Source organism: Ceratotherium simum, chromosome 2 (genome assembly GCF_057802395.1).
Source record: "Ceratotherium simum simum isolate JZ-2026a chromosome 2, ASM5780239v1, whole genome shotgun sequence".
NCBI lineage: Eukaryota > Metazoa > Chordata > Mammalia > Perissodactyla > Rhinocerotidae > Ceratotherium > Ceratotherium simum.
Window position 1 is genome coordinate 12642910 of NC_141901.1, and position 19367 is coordinate 12662276.

A 19367-nucleotide genomic window follows, 5' to 3' on the forward strand; every position below is an offset into this window, starting at 1 on the left:
CGCTGCTGTGCTCACCCTGCGAGACGGTCACTTGGCTGAGCCTGATGTGGTACATCACAGACCGCACCTTCCAGTGCTGCAGCGCGGGGTATCCAGACACCTCACTGAAGTTCACCATCCCTGGGGACAGAGAAGACGCGGCTCAGCGTGTGCGACTGATTCACGAGTCCCAAGTCAACCAGGTTAGGGGTGTAATTGTGAGAGAATGAGAAAGGGTGCTTTGATGGAGAGAATTTCTGGAATCACAGTAACAACAGCTATCATTTATTGAACACTTCCTCTGTGCCAGACATTTTGCTAAGCACTTTGCATATATAAAGTCATTAGATCCTGGCGAGATAGGTGTTATTATTTGCATTTTATAAATGTGGAAACTGAGACTCAGAAAGGATGTTTGCATAAGGGCCTTAGGCCACCAGGTAGAGCCAGGATGGAGTTTCAGATGTGTCCGAGGCAGGGCTGGGGTTCTTAACCATTCTACTATAATATTCCCTTAATGCATTCATACGAAACTCTCAGCTTCCTGTAACACACCAGATTTTTACTCTCTTTAATAGTTGCAGTAATTGACTCAGCTCACATACCTGATAACATTGATTTTTCTGTCCCATTTAACTGATTTGTGTTCAGTATTTAAGTTTTAATTACTCTGAAGCTGATAATGCTATTTCTTCTTTATCAGGAGGGACAGTGTCAGCATGATTAGGTCACTAACGGGCAGGGATGGCCCAGTATTGAGCACCGTCTAAGTGCCAGACACTGTGATAGACACTTTATTTGTGGTCCCCCTTTGACCAATGGGAGAACTGAGGCTCTGAGAAGCCGAGTTGCTTGTCCAAGGTCCCTCTCAATAAACACATCCTGTAGCCTCTTAAGAGATGTTATAATGGGCTGTTTTTGCTTGAGCACCTTGGAGAAAGTATGGCACACTATTTAAATCCTAGCCATTACTATAAATATAAACTGCTACAGAAACAAAATAATTAGGCCACAGGAAATAAGAAAAAATCACCTTGCTAAGTTTAGAAAACCAATTTTAGCTTCGTTTCTGTGCCTAATGTTTGTCATGTGTGTACGTTATAGGAATAAATATATATACACACATATACACATAGGCATACGTGTATGTATCTATATATGTAAATATGCAAATGTAATGGCAATATATATAATAAATATGGATAGATAGATAGATATTGTGTATGTATAAATATAATGGCACTAATACATGCATAGTGAATTATCTTGCCATTTTGACCCATGTTCCCTTCAGGCTAAATCAACTAATTTATTACCTAAACTGGATGAAAAGTGGGCAGGATTAATTAGCTGCTTGTCAACTCTGATCAAATTAGCTGAGTAATTGCCAAATTTCCATTTCTGTGTGAATCATATGGGAATAATTATTGGTAAGGCAAAAAGAGAAAAGGTCAGGAGAGGTGCTTAGTGAATCAATTGCTTAAATTTTGTCTCAGACAATCAAAGATAAGTTAAACTAAGAGAAGGTTTGTAGTACTTGTTTCTTTCAAATGTTCTTCTTTGAGGGTTAACATTAAGCTTTGTGACGACAGTCATACTACTACCTACTCTGGCTTTTAGCCTTTATGTTAATTGTAAAAGCATATAAATGAAATTCTAACTTCACAAGTGTCAGACTCCAGTCACACACCTCAAAGGCACGTTTCATCAGAGCGTGAAATGTGCACGCTTGGTAGAACTGTTCTACGTAACATGCATTCTCTAGTTATGTCAGCTCATCAGCTTGCTGTTTCCAAAAGTCTATCAATAAAAAAAGCAAGCACAATAAATGAAGATGTTTCAATATACTAGAAAACGTTCCCTTGAATTGAATTGAATTGAATTCCTCGTGGGAAAAGAAATGAACAGAAAATCAGGAGGCTGGAGTTCTAAGAATGGCCATGTTGCTGCAGGGGGCACTTTCTGCCCGCCCGTCACTGGCCTGAGCTTCCTCTCTGGTGACCCGGCTAGGGTACCTGTTGGATGTCAGTTGTTTCATCTGGAAAGTGAGAGGCTTAGCTGAGATGATCTCTCGCTTCTTTTTCAATTCTGTTATTCCAGCCAGCTGTGTGACTTTGGGCTAGGAGATCCATTTCTTTCAGTTTTCGTATCTGAAAAGTGGGGGTAGTAGTATTCATCCTGCCTACTTTACAGGTAGGTTGTCGGAACAAAACAAAGTTATGGGTATAAAAGTCCGTTGAGAAAAGATAAAGTGCTGTATACATACATATGGCTTCCATAACATTGTCATCCTCCCCCTCCCTCCTCACCTCTCTCTTCACCCCTAATTGTGCAAACATTTCTTAATTGATGCTTTTGTTATAAATTCCTAGGCTTTAGTTCAGAACAACAGAGGAAAGAAAAAATAAAGGAAGCATGGATGGGATGTCAGGGGTGGGAAGGGATGACAGTACCCACATTCACCCAGGATGAGGCAAACAAGTGAACTCCATTACTTAACTGCTGAAGAACAATTCCACTGGGTGCACTTACGCTCCACCACAGTCAGGAAAACAGTTACATAACTGTCAGTGCTCGAGAAATGTTGTTCTGTGCCCACTTACAGATAATATTGCCATTAGTTAAAAAGAAAGGTACTTTTTTAAAATATATTTTCTTGCTGAGTCATACGATTCTTTTTCAGTGTGTCCTTGACACGCAGTCAGCTCTAGTTTTTTATTTTATGTTACTACTGTTCGAGACATTTCTGAATGACTCTTTTTTCAAACAAAATATTTCTGACTATGTTTCCTCAGGAAAGAATGTATTTTGTCAGAGAGAGAGAGTGAGAGACAGAGAGACAGACAGAGAGAGAGAGAGAGACAGAGAGAGAGAGAAAGACAGAGAGAGAGAGAGAAAGACAGGGAGAGAGAGAGACAGGGAGAGAAAGAGACAGAGAAAGGAAGAAAGGGAAGGAAGGAAAGAAGCTTTCTCCTGTAATTTATTTGAAATGTCAAGGGGATGTATTATTCCCAAAGTTCTAAAGCCAAGAGTCCATTTCCTTTGGATGACCTTGAAGAAGTTCCAAAGAGTTCAGAAACTCTAAATCTTCACATAGATTTAGCAATTGTGCCACCCAACAGGCCCACTAATGTGGCCAGCAGTCTCCTCTACCTCCTTGGTCTGCCTCTGGACTCTCTTTTTCTCAACTACAAGACTAAAAACATAAATGGACAACGGACAGACCACACATAAAAACAGAACTCTGACCCACAATCTGGAGCAACCAGTCCAAGAAACCAACCTATTACCTACAGTAACCAGCCAAAGAAGCGAGTTTCCCATCTGTAAGTAGGACTTGTAGGAAGTCAGACCACTGTCTCTAGCAACCAGTCCAAGAAGTCAAACAATAACCCCTGTAACAATTGGGCCAAAATGACCAGCACTTTATTAATAACTGACAGCTTCCCTAATTTTTGTTCTTGGTGCCAACTTAAGTCCAACCAGAGAAAGTTAACTATGTCCTCTAATCACCTATATAGAATGCCTCACTCCTGGTTAGTTGGCCCACCTACATGCCAACAGCCTCCAGTCAGGGCATGTCTGAAGCCCTCCCTTTTTTCCACTCTAAAGCATTCCCACTCCTCTGCCTGCCTTTCAGTCTCTGCCAAAATACAAGTGATGGTGGCTGACTCCCCTGCTATAGCAAGCTGTGCATAAATAGCACTTTGTCTGTTTTCATTTGGTTGGTCTTCATTTATTTCCACACAACTTATAACACCAAAAGTGCTGGTGAAGCTCGAGATCTATTTTGATGAAGAGGAAGCAATCAGCAAGAAAAAACACATAAATCAGTATTTTTCCAGTATGTTCTTCAAACCAATAATTCTGAAAAATGGAAATAGCTGTTACATGTAAAAGGATTCTCTAGTTAAATAAAGGTTTGGGAATTTCTGGATTAAATAAAGTAAAAGTGATTTCTTTCCTGGGGACTTTTGGGAACCTGTTCTATGCTAAGGTATTGGAAATTGCCGAGAGGTAGACACTACAGTCTTTCCAAACATATTTGAAGACAGAACCTATTGATGAGTGGATCACTGGTTTTTCATGAGAAAAAAATATGCTTGGAAATACTGATATAGAAGATTCTGAAGATCACTTTAGTTCTAAAATCTTCTAAGCTTGTAGGTTTATGGGGATTATGACCTATAATAGCAGATAGTGAGACACAATACAATATTTTCTGTATGATTCTCAGGAAAGACACAATTAAAATATTACCAGAACTAGAAAGCTAATATGGAGGAAATTTGGTCAAGCATCTCTTTAACTGGTTCTTCTAGTTACTTGGGGCTTTTAAAAAAACAAAACTGATTCCTTCGCACATCAAAGGAAATGCATGCTCTTGGTCTAACTGGGACCACTTCTTAATCAAAGTAGGTTAAAAACAAAGGCTGGGTAGAAAAGTAGCAAGTCAAGGGAGTTCTCTCTACACTTTTAAGAATGTTAGACTTTACTTCCTCAAGGCCATGAAAAATAGAAGTGACCCCATAAGGACATCTTTCTACTCTTTTTGCCTCCAATATGCCAAATTAGGAGAGGTCCAGGGCACGAGGGAGAAAGAAGTTTCTATTGTGGATGAGGACCAAGTTTGGGTCTTTTCCTTATTTCCACAGATGTAGATTCAAACACGGTTCTTCTGATGTTTCTCAGATCTAACCATCCACACCTCCCAAAATCTTCAGGTAGCATCCTGGACTACTCCGTGTCCACCCAGCCTGGTGCCTGAAGCAGTCTCCTCACCTCCACAATGAGTTATAATATGTGAGGTCCCAGTGGCTCTTTAAACAGAAGCCAGGTAGTTTATTGTTGGTGAGGAGCCTGTCCTCTTTGTGTGTGCCATCTCACACCTCCTTTACAATGCATTTTACACTCGCAAGGGAAGTGTTCTCAGCAAAAGACATGGAAACAGGAAAACTAGATTCCCTAACACTAGAGATGTAGGCTTTAGGGATATGCCCAGAGGCTGCATTTTAATTTTTTCAGTTGAGTGTGTGTGTGTGTGCGTGCATGCGTGCGTGCATGCATGCGTGTGTGTGTGTAGTCTCTCAGAGGGCAACTGATTTCAATGAGATTTATTTCTGGGCCAGAATATATCTAATTGTTTTCTCTCTTGCTCCCTCTCCTTCTTCTATAGGAAAACACTATTTGGTAGTTTGAATGTTCATATTTTCTTTCTTCCTTGGTATATTTATTTATTTAACAAACGTATATCTCACTATGTATCAGAAACTGTTGTAAAAACTTTACAAATATTAATTTATTTATTCTGTATATGAATCCCTCAAGGAAGACAGTATTATAATATCCATTTTTACAGGTAAAAAAAACTGAGGCACAGAGAAGGTAAGCAACTTGTCCAAGATCACGCAGCCAGTGAAGAGCTGAGCCCAGCTGTCAGGCACCAGAGCCTATGCTATTAATCACTGTACTCTACTACCTCAGACAGACCTCCTTCTAATCCCATTCAGGTCTACGCTAAAGTTTTGAACATAACTGACATCTGAAAGAGGCTTACCCTCAGCTCAATCAATTCTTCAATAGGAAGGAAAAGGGAGAGAAAGGTATAGAATAAGAAAGAAATAGAATGAGAAAGGGAGAGAAGTAATGGAGAAAAGAACAAAGCCAGCAGTGGAATTGAGCTCATGTCCAGCCTTCTAGCAAGTGATGTTGGGTTCCTGGTTGGCTGCCTCTTATGGGTCCATGGAACCCTCTGATGTGTCTTCTTTGGTCCAGGAGGTGCTAACTAGGGGTCTACAGAGGCACAGAAAGGAGAAGCATCCCCTGAGATTCCTGCCTCTTCCAATCAACTCACACCTTCATTCCATCAAGAGCCCAGGGGAAGAGTGCCACTGGGCTCAAAACAGCACTGAGGGGCAGGTGGTATTATTCCCATCTTAAGATGAGGGCCATGAGGTCCCTAGAGACTGTATTGTCTAATGTCAGACAGCTAGAAGGAAGCAGAGCCGGGATTCAAACCCAGGGTCATTTGACAACAAAGCTCTATCATTTTCTAGTCCCTCACACTGCTCCCTAAGTACTTGCCAGGGAACCCAGCAGTCCCAGTGTCAGATATTTAGGCAATAGTAGCAATCTACCTTCTCTCTGCCTCTACTGTGACCTGGTCACTTCCGCTAATCCACTGAGAGCTCTGAACTCTTACCTATCAATTATCCCATTTGTTTTCAAAGCATCCTGATGAGACTAGCAGGGAAAGGTATTATTATGACCATTTTGCAGATGATTACATAATAATATTGGCAATTTTACTGACAAATAATCCCATTAGTGTTCAGTTTTAGGACTGAGTTTTTATCGTGTATCAAGGAAATCACTGGCTTTGAAATCAAAATAAGTGAGGTCAAGAGTCTTGATTTTATGAAACCATAGGGAGCTGCGTGTTTTTGCTAGTTAAGTAAGGGTGAGAGGTACACTCACCAGTCAGGAAGTTGGGGTCGGGGGTGGGCTCTGAGATTTCCTCCAGGCACTGATTCTCCAAGGGGACAGTGGCCACCACAAGACCATCTGGCAGTTGCTGGTCTAAACCTCGAGCAAAGTTGTTTTGCCTGGAAACAGAGGCAGACCTTCATTTCTGAGTGTTCAGGTGAACCCCACTCCTTGGTGGGCAATCTATATCTCAACCCACAATGAAAAAATTCTTTCCGGATCAAATGTTCCCCTCCCCCTGAACTCTACTTGACGTACATGCCTGGAGTAAGACATAGGTGTGAGAGGTAGGATGAGGGTTCAGGGAAATGAGAAATAAACCAGCTGAAAAAGTCTACTCAAAAGATAAAAATATTCTTCCCTCCCTCACATCCCAGTCCCTACTCCCTGACCCTCTGTCCACAAGATCTGGACATACTCAGTCTCATTTGTAGACTACAGTGAAGACCCCAGCCATCACAAGATTAGTTATGACGCCTCACTGCTTGCCTTTGGCTAAAAGAGGAACTATTAATAAAGTCTCCTGTCTGTAACAGAAAAAGCAACTGACTCTAACAACTGGCTCGGAAATTCACTCTCAGTTTGCTCATAAGTGCCTAGGCCCAGGTTGCTATCAACTGCTGGTCCTTATTATAACACTTTCATCATCATCATCATCTCCTGGAAAGCAGCCTGGGTTCTGGGGAAGATGTATTCAAATAGCCTAAGACAGAACAGGGACAGAGATCAAACGGAAAATCTCCTAGAAATATTCTAAATCAATGGTTTGAAATATTTTGTTCTCAGGACCTCTTTACACTCTTAAAAATAATGGAAGGCCCCAAGTAGCTTTTGTTTACATGAATTATATCTATTAACATTTACCATATTATAAATTGAAAGAGAAATTTTAAAAATATTAACTCATTTAAAAATAACAATGATAAATTTATTAAATATTAACATATGCCATGAAAAATGAAAGGAGTGGCATTATTTTACATTTTTTGCAAGTTTTAAAAATGTCTGACTTAGAAGACAGTTGAATTCTTGCCTCTGCATTCAACTTACTGCAACATATTGTTTGAGTTGAACGATATGAAGAAAATCCAGCCTGTCTGTAGCTGGAAAAGGCAGGAACTTGAATGTCCCCTGAAAGGATCTCAGGGACCCTGTCACCATACTTGAGGACTGATATTCTAGATTGACTCACACACTGATTCTTCCACTCAGAGGGAAAACAGAACTTGAGCATTTAGGGGTAGCTTTCATGGAAAATATTGCAGTCCCTGCCCGGGGAAGATAAAAATTTATTTAACACTTTACTGTTCACCCAGAAGAAGCATGGGTCTCAGATTCTGAAAGGAGGAATGTAGACTTGGAGAAGATCTTGGGAGAGAACATAACCTATCCTTTTAGGATCACATTTATCTTCCTCCAAGATATAAAACTTTATCTTGACTTTATAGCTCTTCCAGGAAGAAGACCCATCAACAGCCCTGAATAATCAGTTCTATGGACATGAGGTTCACCTGAATGTGCCTTTCAGCACTTGTCCAGCAGCTACTTCCTTGGAATGGTTGTTGTAACCAAAGAACATCTCCCCAAAGAGGGTCTGGTTCATGGGAAGCTCCCTGCTTTCCCCACAGTCACCTCCCTCTGGGCAGGTCTCAGTGATGAGTTGGCAAGAGCGTCCATCCACACCAAGCTTGTAATCCTCGATGCACCTGACACGGTGGAAAACTCAAGATAAGAAGTTATTCCATCAATGAGCTGTGCAGTCATCTCAACCCAATAGACTGGGAAGAAATGCCTTTGGGAGAGTGTTGGATGGCCAAAGATTATGAATATCCCAGTTTGATCTTGTCCCCTTTATAACTCAGTTTCTTAAGCTTATAAACCCAGCCTCCTTCCATTATGTGATCACACAGAACCTCTCACTTTTCCTTTGCAGATAGATAAGTGCTTTCAGAGCTTGGGGGTGCTCTCTCCTCTGATAAGTGCATGATTTCCCAGAAAGGTCAGGGTAAGAATCACTGGAGATAAGCTTGTAAATGAGTTAACACATTTAAATCCAAGATATTCTAGAGCCTTTCTCCAGAACCATCTATACGGCCAGACCCTGCATTTGTTTGGAGGGTAATTAGGCTGCAAAAGGAATGACACTGTGCCTAAGAAATTAATAACCTTCTAATCTGGTCCTGTGACAAGTCAACTAAGAAATGTTCTGTTTGACACAAGATCAACCCATATTAACTCCCCCTCCATGCGGAGTAGCCTCCCTGAACTAAATAGACGCTAGGGCACGCAGTGTGAACACCTCCCTGGCGTCCTCCCCATTAAGCATGTAGTTGCTTTAATGGAAGAGCGATACGAAGGTTGGTCAATGTGGGCCAGTGACCCTTAAATCATTAACTGACCTTATTTGTAGTTATATTGAGAAGAATATAATTTGTTAGTTCAAGTAAGAACTACTTTGATAAAGCTGTTGTTTAAAAAGCATATTAATTTAATTTGGGTCTCTTCTTAGAAATATATCAGATTTACAATTTATAGATGCTCATGACATTAAAACACAGCATTTATTACTATCTGAGATAACTGTTGTAATAAGATAAAAATCTCTGTTCTATATAGCGGAATAAATAATCACAGTTTTAAGTGGTGAGAAGGAATATTGTAATGGCAATGACACTGCCCTTTACTGGGTCAGTTGATTAAACTCTCTGAGCTTCAGTTTCCACATCTGTAAAAGGGGGAAAAACTAGCTGCTTCACTGGGTTGTTGAGAAGATTAAGTGAGATGATGAACTTAAGGAACTTCCACTGTGCTTAGCATACAGCAGGGACTCATTAAATGCTGCTGTCATTATTATTAGCAGAGGTACAAATGGGCCCAGGCTAATGCCACTTTAACTGTTCATTTTTCCCATTTACCATTTATACATTTGTGTGAACAGCTGTGAGGAGAGCTCTTTAATTATAAGTGCATGTGATTTGGTCTTGATATAAGAACCTCAAATGAAGGACTTCTTTTGGCAGGCTATATAGAGTGGCTTGGAGAGCGCTAAATACACACGTGTACCAAACTCTGATTGAAGTAGGAAAGAAAGTCCAGTTAGGGATCTACTGCATTAGTGTGGGCAGATGTGACTTGAGACCCACAAAGGACTCTATGGCACCAGCCTAAGTCTGGGACAAGAAAGTCAAGGGGCTCCTTCCTTGAGCCATAACATAGTGTTTCTGGAAAGAATTTTGAAGGTGATTGGTTCCCTCTCAGTCCATCCTGAGCGTCTTGACAGCTTCCCCTCCCAACACTGCCCCATCTCCCCCATTCTCCTTGGTGTTCACGGCCACGTGTCCCACTGTGAACACCTTTGAGGGCAGAGACCAGGTCTCGAATCCTGGCGTCTCTCCTATACCTAACACGTAACTAGCTTCTCTGCACAAACTCATGCTCAAATACATGTTTATGAAATAAATAAAGCTATGCAACTTTGGCTGAATTTACCTCTATTAATTGAAGTGGGTCAACCATAATGATAACATTAGAGAGACATTAAAATGTAGATCAAGCTCCCATTTATGGAATGAGATTTTACAAGAAACTGAATATGAAAATTGCTCAACTGAAAAGAAATAAAATAAAATGAAATACAATAAAATAACATTACTACTCCACCAAATCATCTTTTCATGATTATTCAGCAGGCACTGGCTTTTAGCAACAATCGGCATAGCTTTATTATTATAAATATTGATTTCCATTGCAAGCCTATTAGATTGTGAGATCCTTGAGGGCAAGAACTACATGTCACTCATCTTTGTAGCCTAGTGGCCAGCATGGTGTGAGGCCTAAAGTAAGCACTCTCCCTGACAGGCAGGAAGGGGGTGAGGGGGAGGAGGAAGGGAGGGAGGAAGGAAAGCAGAGGGAAGGACAGCAAGCAAATTATGGGCATAGATGAATGGGCCAAATCTTTATTTACTTTATAAATATAACACGAAAATGTCTTTAAACATAATTCCAGTCAGTGGTGTAAATTTAAATTTTGAGGGAACCCCAGAATTTTTAAAAAACCAAGGAGGGCCTGAATTCTAATCCTAATCTTCCTACTTACCAGCTGCCCAGACTTGAGGGAGTCACTTAACCTTGCTGTGCATTAGTTTTCTCATCTGTAAAATGGGGTGGCATTGCCTGCCCTGTTCCCTCACAGAGTTATCCTGAGAACAAACGAACTGAGGTGGGTGAAAGAGGTGATCCACAGTGGGGGCCCTTTAACCACACTCAGAAATTACTAGTCTGAGGGAAGGTGGCCGCATTCACAAAACGCTGGGACTTTGAGGGCAGAATTTAATTATGCTTCCACTCCTCCAAAGATGTCGCCCTCTCCTTCTTTGATAATTAATTAGTTTTCCCAAGCTTTTGGACAATGGAATCCTTTTGTCACAAAACACCTAATTAATGTTGTTCCACAAAACACAGTTTGGAAAATTCTGGTGTAAGCAGGCAATGGCTGCAGTCAGTTTCCTCATCTACAGGGGTGGATGAGGGTCCTCCCAACTCTGACTTTAAAAGTGCTCCTGGTCCAGTCCTCCAGGCTCTTTCCTCAGAGTCTGAGAGCTGGCCTAGGGTAACCAGTTCATTCAGATTTACTTTCCTGGTTTTAGCACTGAGAGTCCCGCATCCCAGCAAGACAGTCGGCCTCACGGGCAGCTCAACTCACCCGCAGAACATGAGGATGTTGTACGAGGTGGGGTCGTCCGGGAAGGGCGCCATCTGCTGGAGACACAGCTGCTCACAGCCGCCATTGAAGCCGTCTGAGCAGTCCACTCCAATGTGGCGGTCATAGCAGCCAGAGCTGTCCTTCATGGGGCTGAGTCCGGATGGGCACTGGCACAGTCAGAAAACATCCACACAGTTGGGTCAATCAGGGGACTGGGCTCTCTGGGAACCAGAGTGTAACCACTGATGGCTATTTTTAGCACTCAGCCTTGAAACCATTAACTCTGGCAAGCAATGCATGAATTTCCCACTACGCTAGGCTCCCTTTAAAAGCAAGTGACCTTTTTTGACATCTTGCTTCTTTTCTCTGGGCACAGATCACACATATTTGCATTAAAGCCAATTCCTCCAAACAGTCTGGAAGGGAGCGTTATAGCAAGATAGAGCTAGGTGTGCTGGCCTCTCAGTTGAGCCTAGGCTGGCAGAAGAGTGGAAGTGATGGGCTAGAATTAAAATGCATTAGCAGAGATTCCTTTGGGCTAGGGGAAAGGAGTGTTTCTGTCTGGACTTAGTATTAATAGGACTTTTTTATTTTAATGTCCAAAGTGCTTTGTCAACGTTGGTACCAGACAGCGGTGTTGGAGGGAACGGACAGAGCCAGGGCCTCCAGCTGGAAGGAGGAAGTGGACTTTCTCTGTGACCTTGGAGGGAGGTTTGATTGCTCTCCTAGTGGGAGTGGCCATACTCATGACCTTCTCCCTCAAGGACGCCCTGCAGAAGATGCACAGACAGGGCACCTGCTACATGAGCACCCACAGGTGCTGCACTGGGCTTGTGCTTTATCCTAGTGCCCTGGACACTCTTAATGTGAAACAATTAGCTTTTCTGCACTGCCATGTCCTCAATAAACTCCCCAAGAATAACAGCAAAGGAGATAATCCAGGAAGAGATGTCAGCCAGATTCTGGGGAAGACAAAGAGGCTTGGTGAGCAGGAGGAGCGTTCACACAGCACCCACTATACCCGGGCAGTGTCCAACTCATTCATCTTACTCATTTAACCCTCACAACATGCCCTTGAGGTAAGTAGTGTGATCATCCCCATTTTACATATGAAGACACCACTGTACAGAGAACTTAACGTTCCTAAAGTTACACTGCTGATCATGGCAGGACCAAACCCGAAACTCTGGAGGCTAGCTATGGAGTCCACGACTTAGCTGCTCCATCATGAGCTTACACCATGGTCAGTCTCTCACACAACAGTCACAGTTTACCAAACACTTACTGGGAGCAGGGCGCTATGCTACGCGCTTTCGGTATTTCATCTCACAGCACCCTATATTGTTCTCATTTAATAGATGTGGAAACCATTAATATTGCCAATTAATGTAGGAACTTCTCACTGCACTGGACTCCACCTAAAAGTCGACAAATATTTTTTGCCACCAGATCCTGCACATTTGCATTACAGCTGATTCTTGCCAACAGGCTGGAAGGGGGCAAATAACCTGCCCAGGTCAAGCAGCTAGCATGGGGCAGTCCGGGGGGATCTGACTAGATCTGACTTGCTTTTAATGACTGTGCTATACACATACTGTCAGCTAGCTAACACACTCCTCCAAAACCAAAACCAAACCAAAAAAATCTTTCAAAACTTGGTGTAACAGTGTTAAATTCTTCCCCTCCTGCCCTGCTGCCTGGCTGCCTCTTTCTCTTGGCTGCCAAGCACCTTGGCCCAGTAGCCTGGAGCTGCCACAGGTGTGCCTCTGAAAACCCACTCCCCCTCCTTCCCCACTTCCCAATCGAAGATCGCAGCAGGATGTGCAGTTTGCTGACACTAATTCTACAATTTTCCAAACAAATGGCCCCCCTGTGGGCATCCCAGGCTCCCAGCCTGGTCCATCCGCTATCTCCCCACGAAGCCAGCTGGAACACTGGAAGGTGACAGCATTTAAAGAAGTTTCCAAGGGCTGCCCCGTGCTGTGCAAATCCAGATGTTCCAGATGATGGTAAACAAGCAAATGAGGCAGCTGAGGATTGCACCCTACATTTTGTTAGCCCCCCACCCATCCACTTCCTTGGCCACCCAGCTGTTAGGCCAGATGTGCCACCAGAAAGGAGCTGGCTTCACCACTGTGAGGCTGCCCAGGCATGGATGTGGGTATTGAAACACAGAAGTTTGACTGGAATTAAATGGGCTGCACTAGTTGCCATGAATTCATTTTCTTTTTCCTTCTATAAAGTTTGGGAAAAGCCATCAAAGTAGAGACAAAGCCAGTCCTCCTAGTCCCACCTCACGTTGATTCAACCTTATACCAGCTAGCTATCTCAGTCACCAGCCAGGACTCCCCATCTTCCCAACCACCTGCTTTTTTCAGAATGCCCCATCAAGCGTGATTTTTGACAAAGACTTCACCAAATGAAACGCGAGCAGGCTTTGTTCCAGAACTCCAAAACCTGGCACATCCACGCCTTGCGTGGCTCTGATATCTAGATGACCACTGCTGTGCCAAATTGGACCACCTGATATTTACACTCTCTTAGGAGTTTTGGAGAGAAGACAGTTAGCAGCCTTGTCCATGTTGGATTTTTTAGTTCTTATAAGCAAAACTAAAAATAATAATAGTTATCAGGAATTAAGCAATTCTATGTGCAGGACAATCTACATATATTACCTTCAATCCCAACAACACAGGTAGACTTTTTTCCCCTCATTTTTCAGATGAGTAAACTTGGACTCAGAAAGATTAAATAGTGACTTGTTTAAGGTCACAGAGGTGGAAAATGCCAGAATCAGACTTTGGACCTAGATCTGTCTGACTCCAGAGCTCATGTGTTTCCCTTCCACTCTGCCATGCTGCTTCTCAAGTGTGAGAAAACCTGGATTCACTAGAATCCCTAAAGAAATAAAGTCAATGTGTCACCCGGTAAAGCAATCCTGTAGATCAGTTGTTTGCTTGTTTGACTGTTTTAAGCAACTCCTGGAGTACATTCTGGGATCAATCAAGGATTTGTAGATTCAGCCTAATATTCTCTCCCTCTCTTCTTCTCTTTCACACACACACACACACACACACACACACACACACACCGTATTATGAGTGCATATATTTATAGGGCAAACACTGCAAACTGTCCAGAGTGATGACCTTGAAGGCAAGACAAGATCCTCAGTCACCAAAAAAGATGCAATTATCTTTACCACACTGTAACTTACTCGGGCTGCAGTTCAGAGTAAAACATTTTTGAAAGATTTCCAGAAAATAAAAGACTGAAATCAAAAATAGAGTTTTCTTCTTAACCCTTGATGAACCAGAACATCCATTCCCCAAAGAGTCTGATCACTCCAGTTTCCTATGGTATAAATTTGTTTTTGTTTTTGCTTAAATGTTCCCCGTGCTGTGGTATTCACATTCTGGACTCCTCAAAATCTTTATCTAAATACAAGGAAACTACAGGCTCCAAACCATGCCCTCTTCCTAGAAGTATTTGCAGCCAGAGCCCAGTTGTCACGAGAGAAATTCTGTCTCCAGGAGGAGCTTGTATTTATTTTCTCTTTGCAATTGCTGGCCATTCTCTTCTCCTGGCTTATGGACAATCCCTCCAGTTGTTCCTTAAAATAGAACTGTTTGTTCAGGATTGAGCCCCAAGGTCATACATTAACCTCTCTTGGCATAGGTTACATTTAGCAGACCCAGGGCCTTTATCAACTACAGGCTTAAGAAGAAAACTCCCTTTATTATGGCAATAACCCTCCTTCATCAAGAAGGTCTAATAAATGAGCCCATATTTCAATGACCCCTAAAATACACAAGGTTAATCATCTTTCGTGAGATGCTTATGGCTTCTTGACTTAGTAATGGTCTAAGGCATAATTTGCTAATGAGATTAAAATGATTTTCCCCATTCAACTCCTTTTCTTCACTGTCTTTCTCTTCTTTTTCTACCATTGATTTTTGGTTGATTAATTACTTAGGTGTCCAGTCAAATCTCACTAAGCCTGAGACACACACCTCAGTTCCAGATGAGGATGCTCTGACAGCAGATGAATATGAGTGATGGACACATGGGCATATCCAGGGCTCCTGAGAGAGGGAGAACAACTTCCTGCAGCTGAGCTTGCCTCTCCTTACTTGGACAATTCGTAAGACATGCAACCATAATTCCTACTCAAAATAGGTTCTCCTTTATTACATGGCAGTCTTCTTCCTTTCACAAATAATGATTTCCCTGACTTTTGGATGAGCTCTGATGTGCGAGCCCAAGCCATACAGGCCTTCTCCCAAGGGGAAAAGTTTGGTGGAATTAAATTTATATTTCAGCTTCCTGCCCCCATTTCTCTGGAAGCCTCTGAGGCATACTCTTCTGCTTACTGTCCTACCGAGAGAAAGCGAGTTGGTCATCTGTAATGGGCTCCACACATCTGTGCTCCAATAGAGGTGAAATGACACATTTTGTGGGAAACCATTGTGGACAGCATGTGGACAGAAGGGCAGCAGGGTCACTGGGTAATTCAAAGCTCATTAGCACATAATGCTCTGGCAGGGAAGGTCATATGTTCAATACACGAGAAAGCGAGACAGCCGACCTCTCCCTGCCAAGGCCACAGTCTGCTCACCTAAGTACATGCAGACATCTCACGAAGCAAAGGCACTTTTTTTTTTGGCTACTTTCAGGAAGATGAGAAAGGAGCATCAGAGCACGGGCTTTTCATTTTTTTTGCGGCTTTGTAAATCATTTTCAAACTTTCGAACAAAGTTTTATATTAAACCTCAATAGGTAGGCTTGATAAGAATAAGGATGCCCTGGTTAAAGCTGAAAGTGGGGAAACTAGAGTCTTGCCAACCAAGTCTGCTCCAATCCCCATTGCCATCTACCACTGATGGCCCCCCAAGAATGTCTGTGACATAATCCCTGGAGCCTGGGAACATGTCACCTTACACGACCACAGGGGCTTTGCAGATCAAGTTAAGGCTCTTGAGATGGGGAGAGTATCCTGGATTATCCAGGTGAGCCCAATGTAATCACAAGAGTCCTTAAAAGTGCAAGAGGGAGACAGAAGAGGAGAGAGGCAGATGTGCGACAGAAGAATGGTCAGAAAAATGCAACATAGCTGGCTTTAAAGATGGATGAAGGGGACCACGAACCAAAAACATGGGTGGCCTCTTGAAGCTGGAAAAGGCAAGGCAATGGATATTCTCCTAGAGCCTCCAGAAGGAATGCAGCCCTGCTAACACCTTGATTTTAGCCCAGTGACACCCATACTGGATTCTCATCTACAGAGCTGTAAGATGATAAATGTGCATTGTTTTAAGCCACTAAATCTGTGCAAATTTGTTACAGTAACCATAGGAAACTAATAGAGTAACTTTGCAGGACCCTAGGGGCTCCACAGAACAGACAACCACTGCTCTTGTGCCTTCCAGGTAGGGACCACTGTCCCCACCTTGGCAGTAAGGACAATGGATAGAAGAAGTAAGACCCGCTTATCACCAGTAGGTGGCTGGCCTCTGCTCCGGGAACCCTCCCAAAGGCTCAGCAATCCTGCTGTTGGAGAGTGGCTTGGTTTGGAATGGAGTGATTGTGGCTTGTACAGGTCTGTGCCTTTCACGGGTATTTGTTTCCTATCCCCAGAGACTCTATAAACAACAAGGCAATTAACTGGGTAGCAATTAACCCTGTGGGAGTCCATGCATAACTGAGAAACATGCCCTGCCTTCCTGGAAAGAATGAAGGTTGAGCAGCTGGTGTGGACCTAGCCCACCTGTCTGGCTTGAATTCACTCAGGCAAATATACGAGGACACTCTGTCTCTTCCCACATCTCTGCCTGTTTCCCGGGTTCCTTAAGGGCCAGCATGTTCTGAGCTCCTGGGAAGCCTTTCAGTTCAGCACCCAGAGAACTGAATGTCAGGGTTTATGTGGAGAGAAGGAAGGCCACATCTCCCCAAACTGCAGTTGGTGCAGCTGATGCCTTCGTCCCTGGTCCACCTCCAGATGACACAGGACCGCTCTGCTAACACACCAGGGCTCTGGGATAGTACTGATGCCCAGTGGAGTCAGCTCGGCTCAAAGTCAAGTCTCTGACCTTCTCACTAGGGTCATAAAGGTCATGATACGACACATCAGCTCTCTACCCATCAGTCCTCCTGCTTCAGGGATCATGTGCTTCACAGCCAATGAGAAACAGTCATTTGAATGGGCCTGCCAGGGAGCCTGGCCGCCTCCTCCCTCCAAGAACCACGTGCACCAGTGACTTCAAAGTATTATGCTAATACCAGGCACTGGTATAATTGGGTGACTTTCTGCAGCGGCTCCAATTCTAAAATGCAGCAATCTTATTGCAAATGCATATTCATCGGAACTATTCCTGCTAGCTCCGTCTCACAGATCACAGTGTTAAAAATACAAAAATACATCAGCATGGCTATATGCCAAGTAAAGGGGGCTAGGATCACCAACAGAAGGCGTTTGACAGGCAAACCCTTAGGGGCTCAGGAAAGGGGCAGATAAGTGGGAAGAGATGGAGAGTATATCCGTGTGCATGCGTGTGAATGTGTGAGCATGCTCGAACTCATATGGGGGTAGCTTTGGGAGGTGGGGAGGGATGTTCACACACGTGCACACACAGTGTTTTAGTACTTAGAATGACCCAAGAGAGTAATGAGGAATGAAAGCTTGAAATCTGGATGAAGAAATGCAGGCTCAATAGCAAAAAAAAAAAAACAAAAAAAAAAGTCTCAGCTGGGAGCTCCATTAGGCAGTGAAATTGTCTCCTGTGGGACCCAGTTGGGAAGCTCATTGCTTAAGACATCTGAAAGTGGACCAACCACGGGGAGGGCAGCACTGTGGGGCATCAACTTACCTCCTGGTCACCTTTGGAAGATATGACCTACAGAGCACTTTTCTTGGTATTTTCCTGACAGTCCTCTCTGTTCTGCTTTCCCTTCCTTTTGATGGACCTGCCAGGTTCTCCATGTACTTGCTCCTCAGTGCTTTCTTTTTCCTTTTTCTTTTCCTCATTTTCTCTCCCTTCTCAGATGAATCAGGCTCCTGTCATCTGCTGTGTAATCTGTGAAAGTCTGAGGAAGCCTGGGGGCTGAGAGAGTCCCACCCTGGAGCCCAGGTACATATGCATCTTTGATGGAGAACAGCTTCCTGAACAGAGCAGGTGCTCAGAAATGTGAAGAAGAGGGTGTGAAAGATGGAATGGGCCCAGCATCCTCACAGCATGCCCCTGCTCTAGGTCCCCTTACAAGAGCACAGCTGTCAGATTGGGAGGCAAGATGAGGCACCATATCCTCCCCAGAGCTGGAAGCTCCTGGCCTTGCCCCCAAAACACTGCAGAACTATGTGTCACAATAAATCATCTCTCCCTCTCCTTTGTGCCCAATTTATGTATGGCTTTCCTGCCTGCCTTCTCTGCCCCATTCCCTCTCCTCTCTGTGACAGTTGCATCATTCTGCCCCTAAAAGAAGAGACGGCTGGAAACAGACAATAGTTTTGATGGGCATGAAGATGACCAACATAGAGGCACCAGCAGCTGATGGCTTCATCTGCTCCTGCCTCCATTTATCTGCTTGGTTCAATCAGTCTTCATACCCACAGCACGGGAGATATCTTAGTCCACTGTAGCCCAAATAGTTTCTAGTGAATAGCATCACGTATTTTAAAGGTAGCCAAAGATCATATAGCTGATAAAGTAGAAAACCACCTTTAGTGAAGCAGGAGTTCATTGCCATGGTCTCAAAGGGGACATATTCTTATTTTTCCTCTACTATTCCTGGAGTAACTTACTTCTTTCATTATCCCAGCCTTAGGTAGGTTTCTCCTCAAATTTCCTATTACAGTCAATGTAATTGGACTCTAGTCAAAGGCAGGTTTCTTCTAGAATTTCCTATTACAGTAAATACAGTTTATTTCCTATTAGAGTCAATATTATTCTATTTAGCAGTTAATTAGTTCTCAAATTATTTGGAGTATCCCTCACCAACTAGCCTGAAAGACTGGAAAGAAAGAATCATGCTATATAATTCATGACATTTCCTTTGGATAGTTACAGTACACACAGTAGGTGCTCCATAAATACTTCTTGATTAACTGACCATGATTAGTTCCTCATCTCTGCCAAGGGAAAATTCATAATTTAGACTAGATGGTGGTTACAACTAGGGAGGGATCATCCTTGACTCTCTTTTATTC

The 19367-nt window shown here is 43.1% G+C and overlaps 1 protein-coding gene across 2 annotated transcripts in view; it reads right to left on the reverse strand.

The window, feature by feature from the left end:
- Nucleotides 1-19367, reverse strand: part of ASTN1 (astrotactin 1) — a 308295-nt gene that overhangs the window by 73934 nt on the left and 214994 nt on the right. For both annotated transcript variants that reach the window (XM_087438277.1, XM_004425007.3), the window contains exons 12-15: nt 11168-11334; nt 7977-8171; nt 6457-6584; nt 16-120 (exon numbers count right to left, since the gene is read on the reverse strand). In XM_087438277.1, coding sequence (XP_087294403.1) covers nt 16-120; nt 6457-6584; nt 7977-8171; nt 11168-11334 — 595 coding nt within the window. The remainder of the gene's footprint in view (nt 1-15; nt 121-6456; nt 6585-7976; nt 8172-11167; nt 11335-19367) is intronic.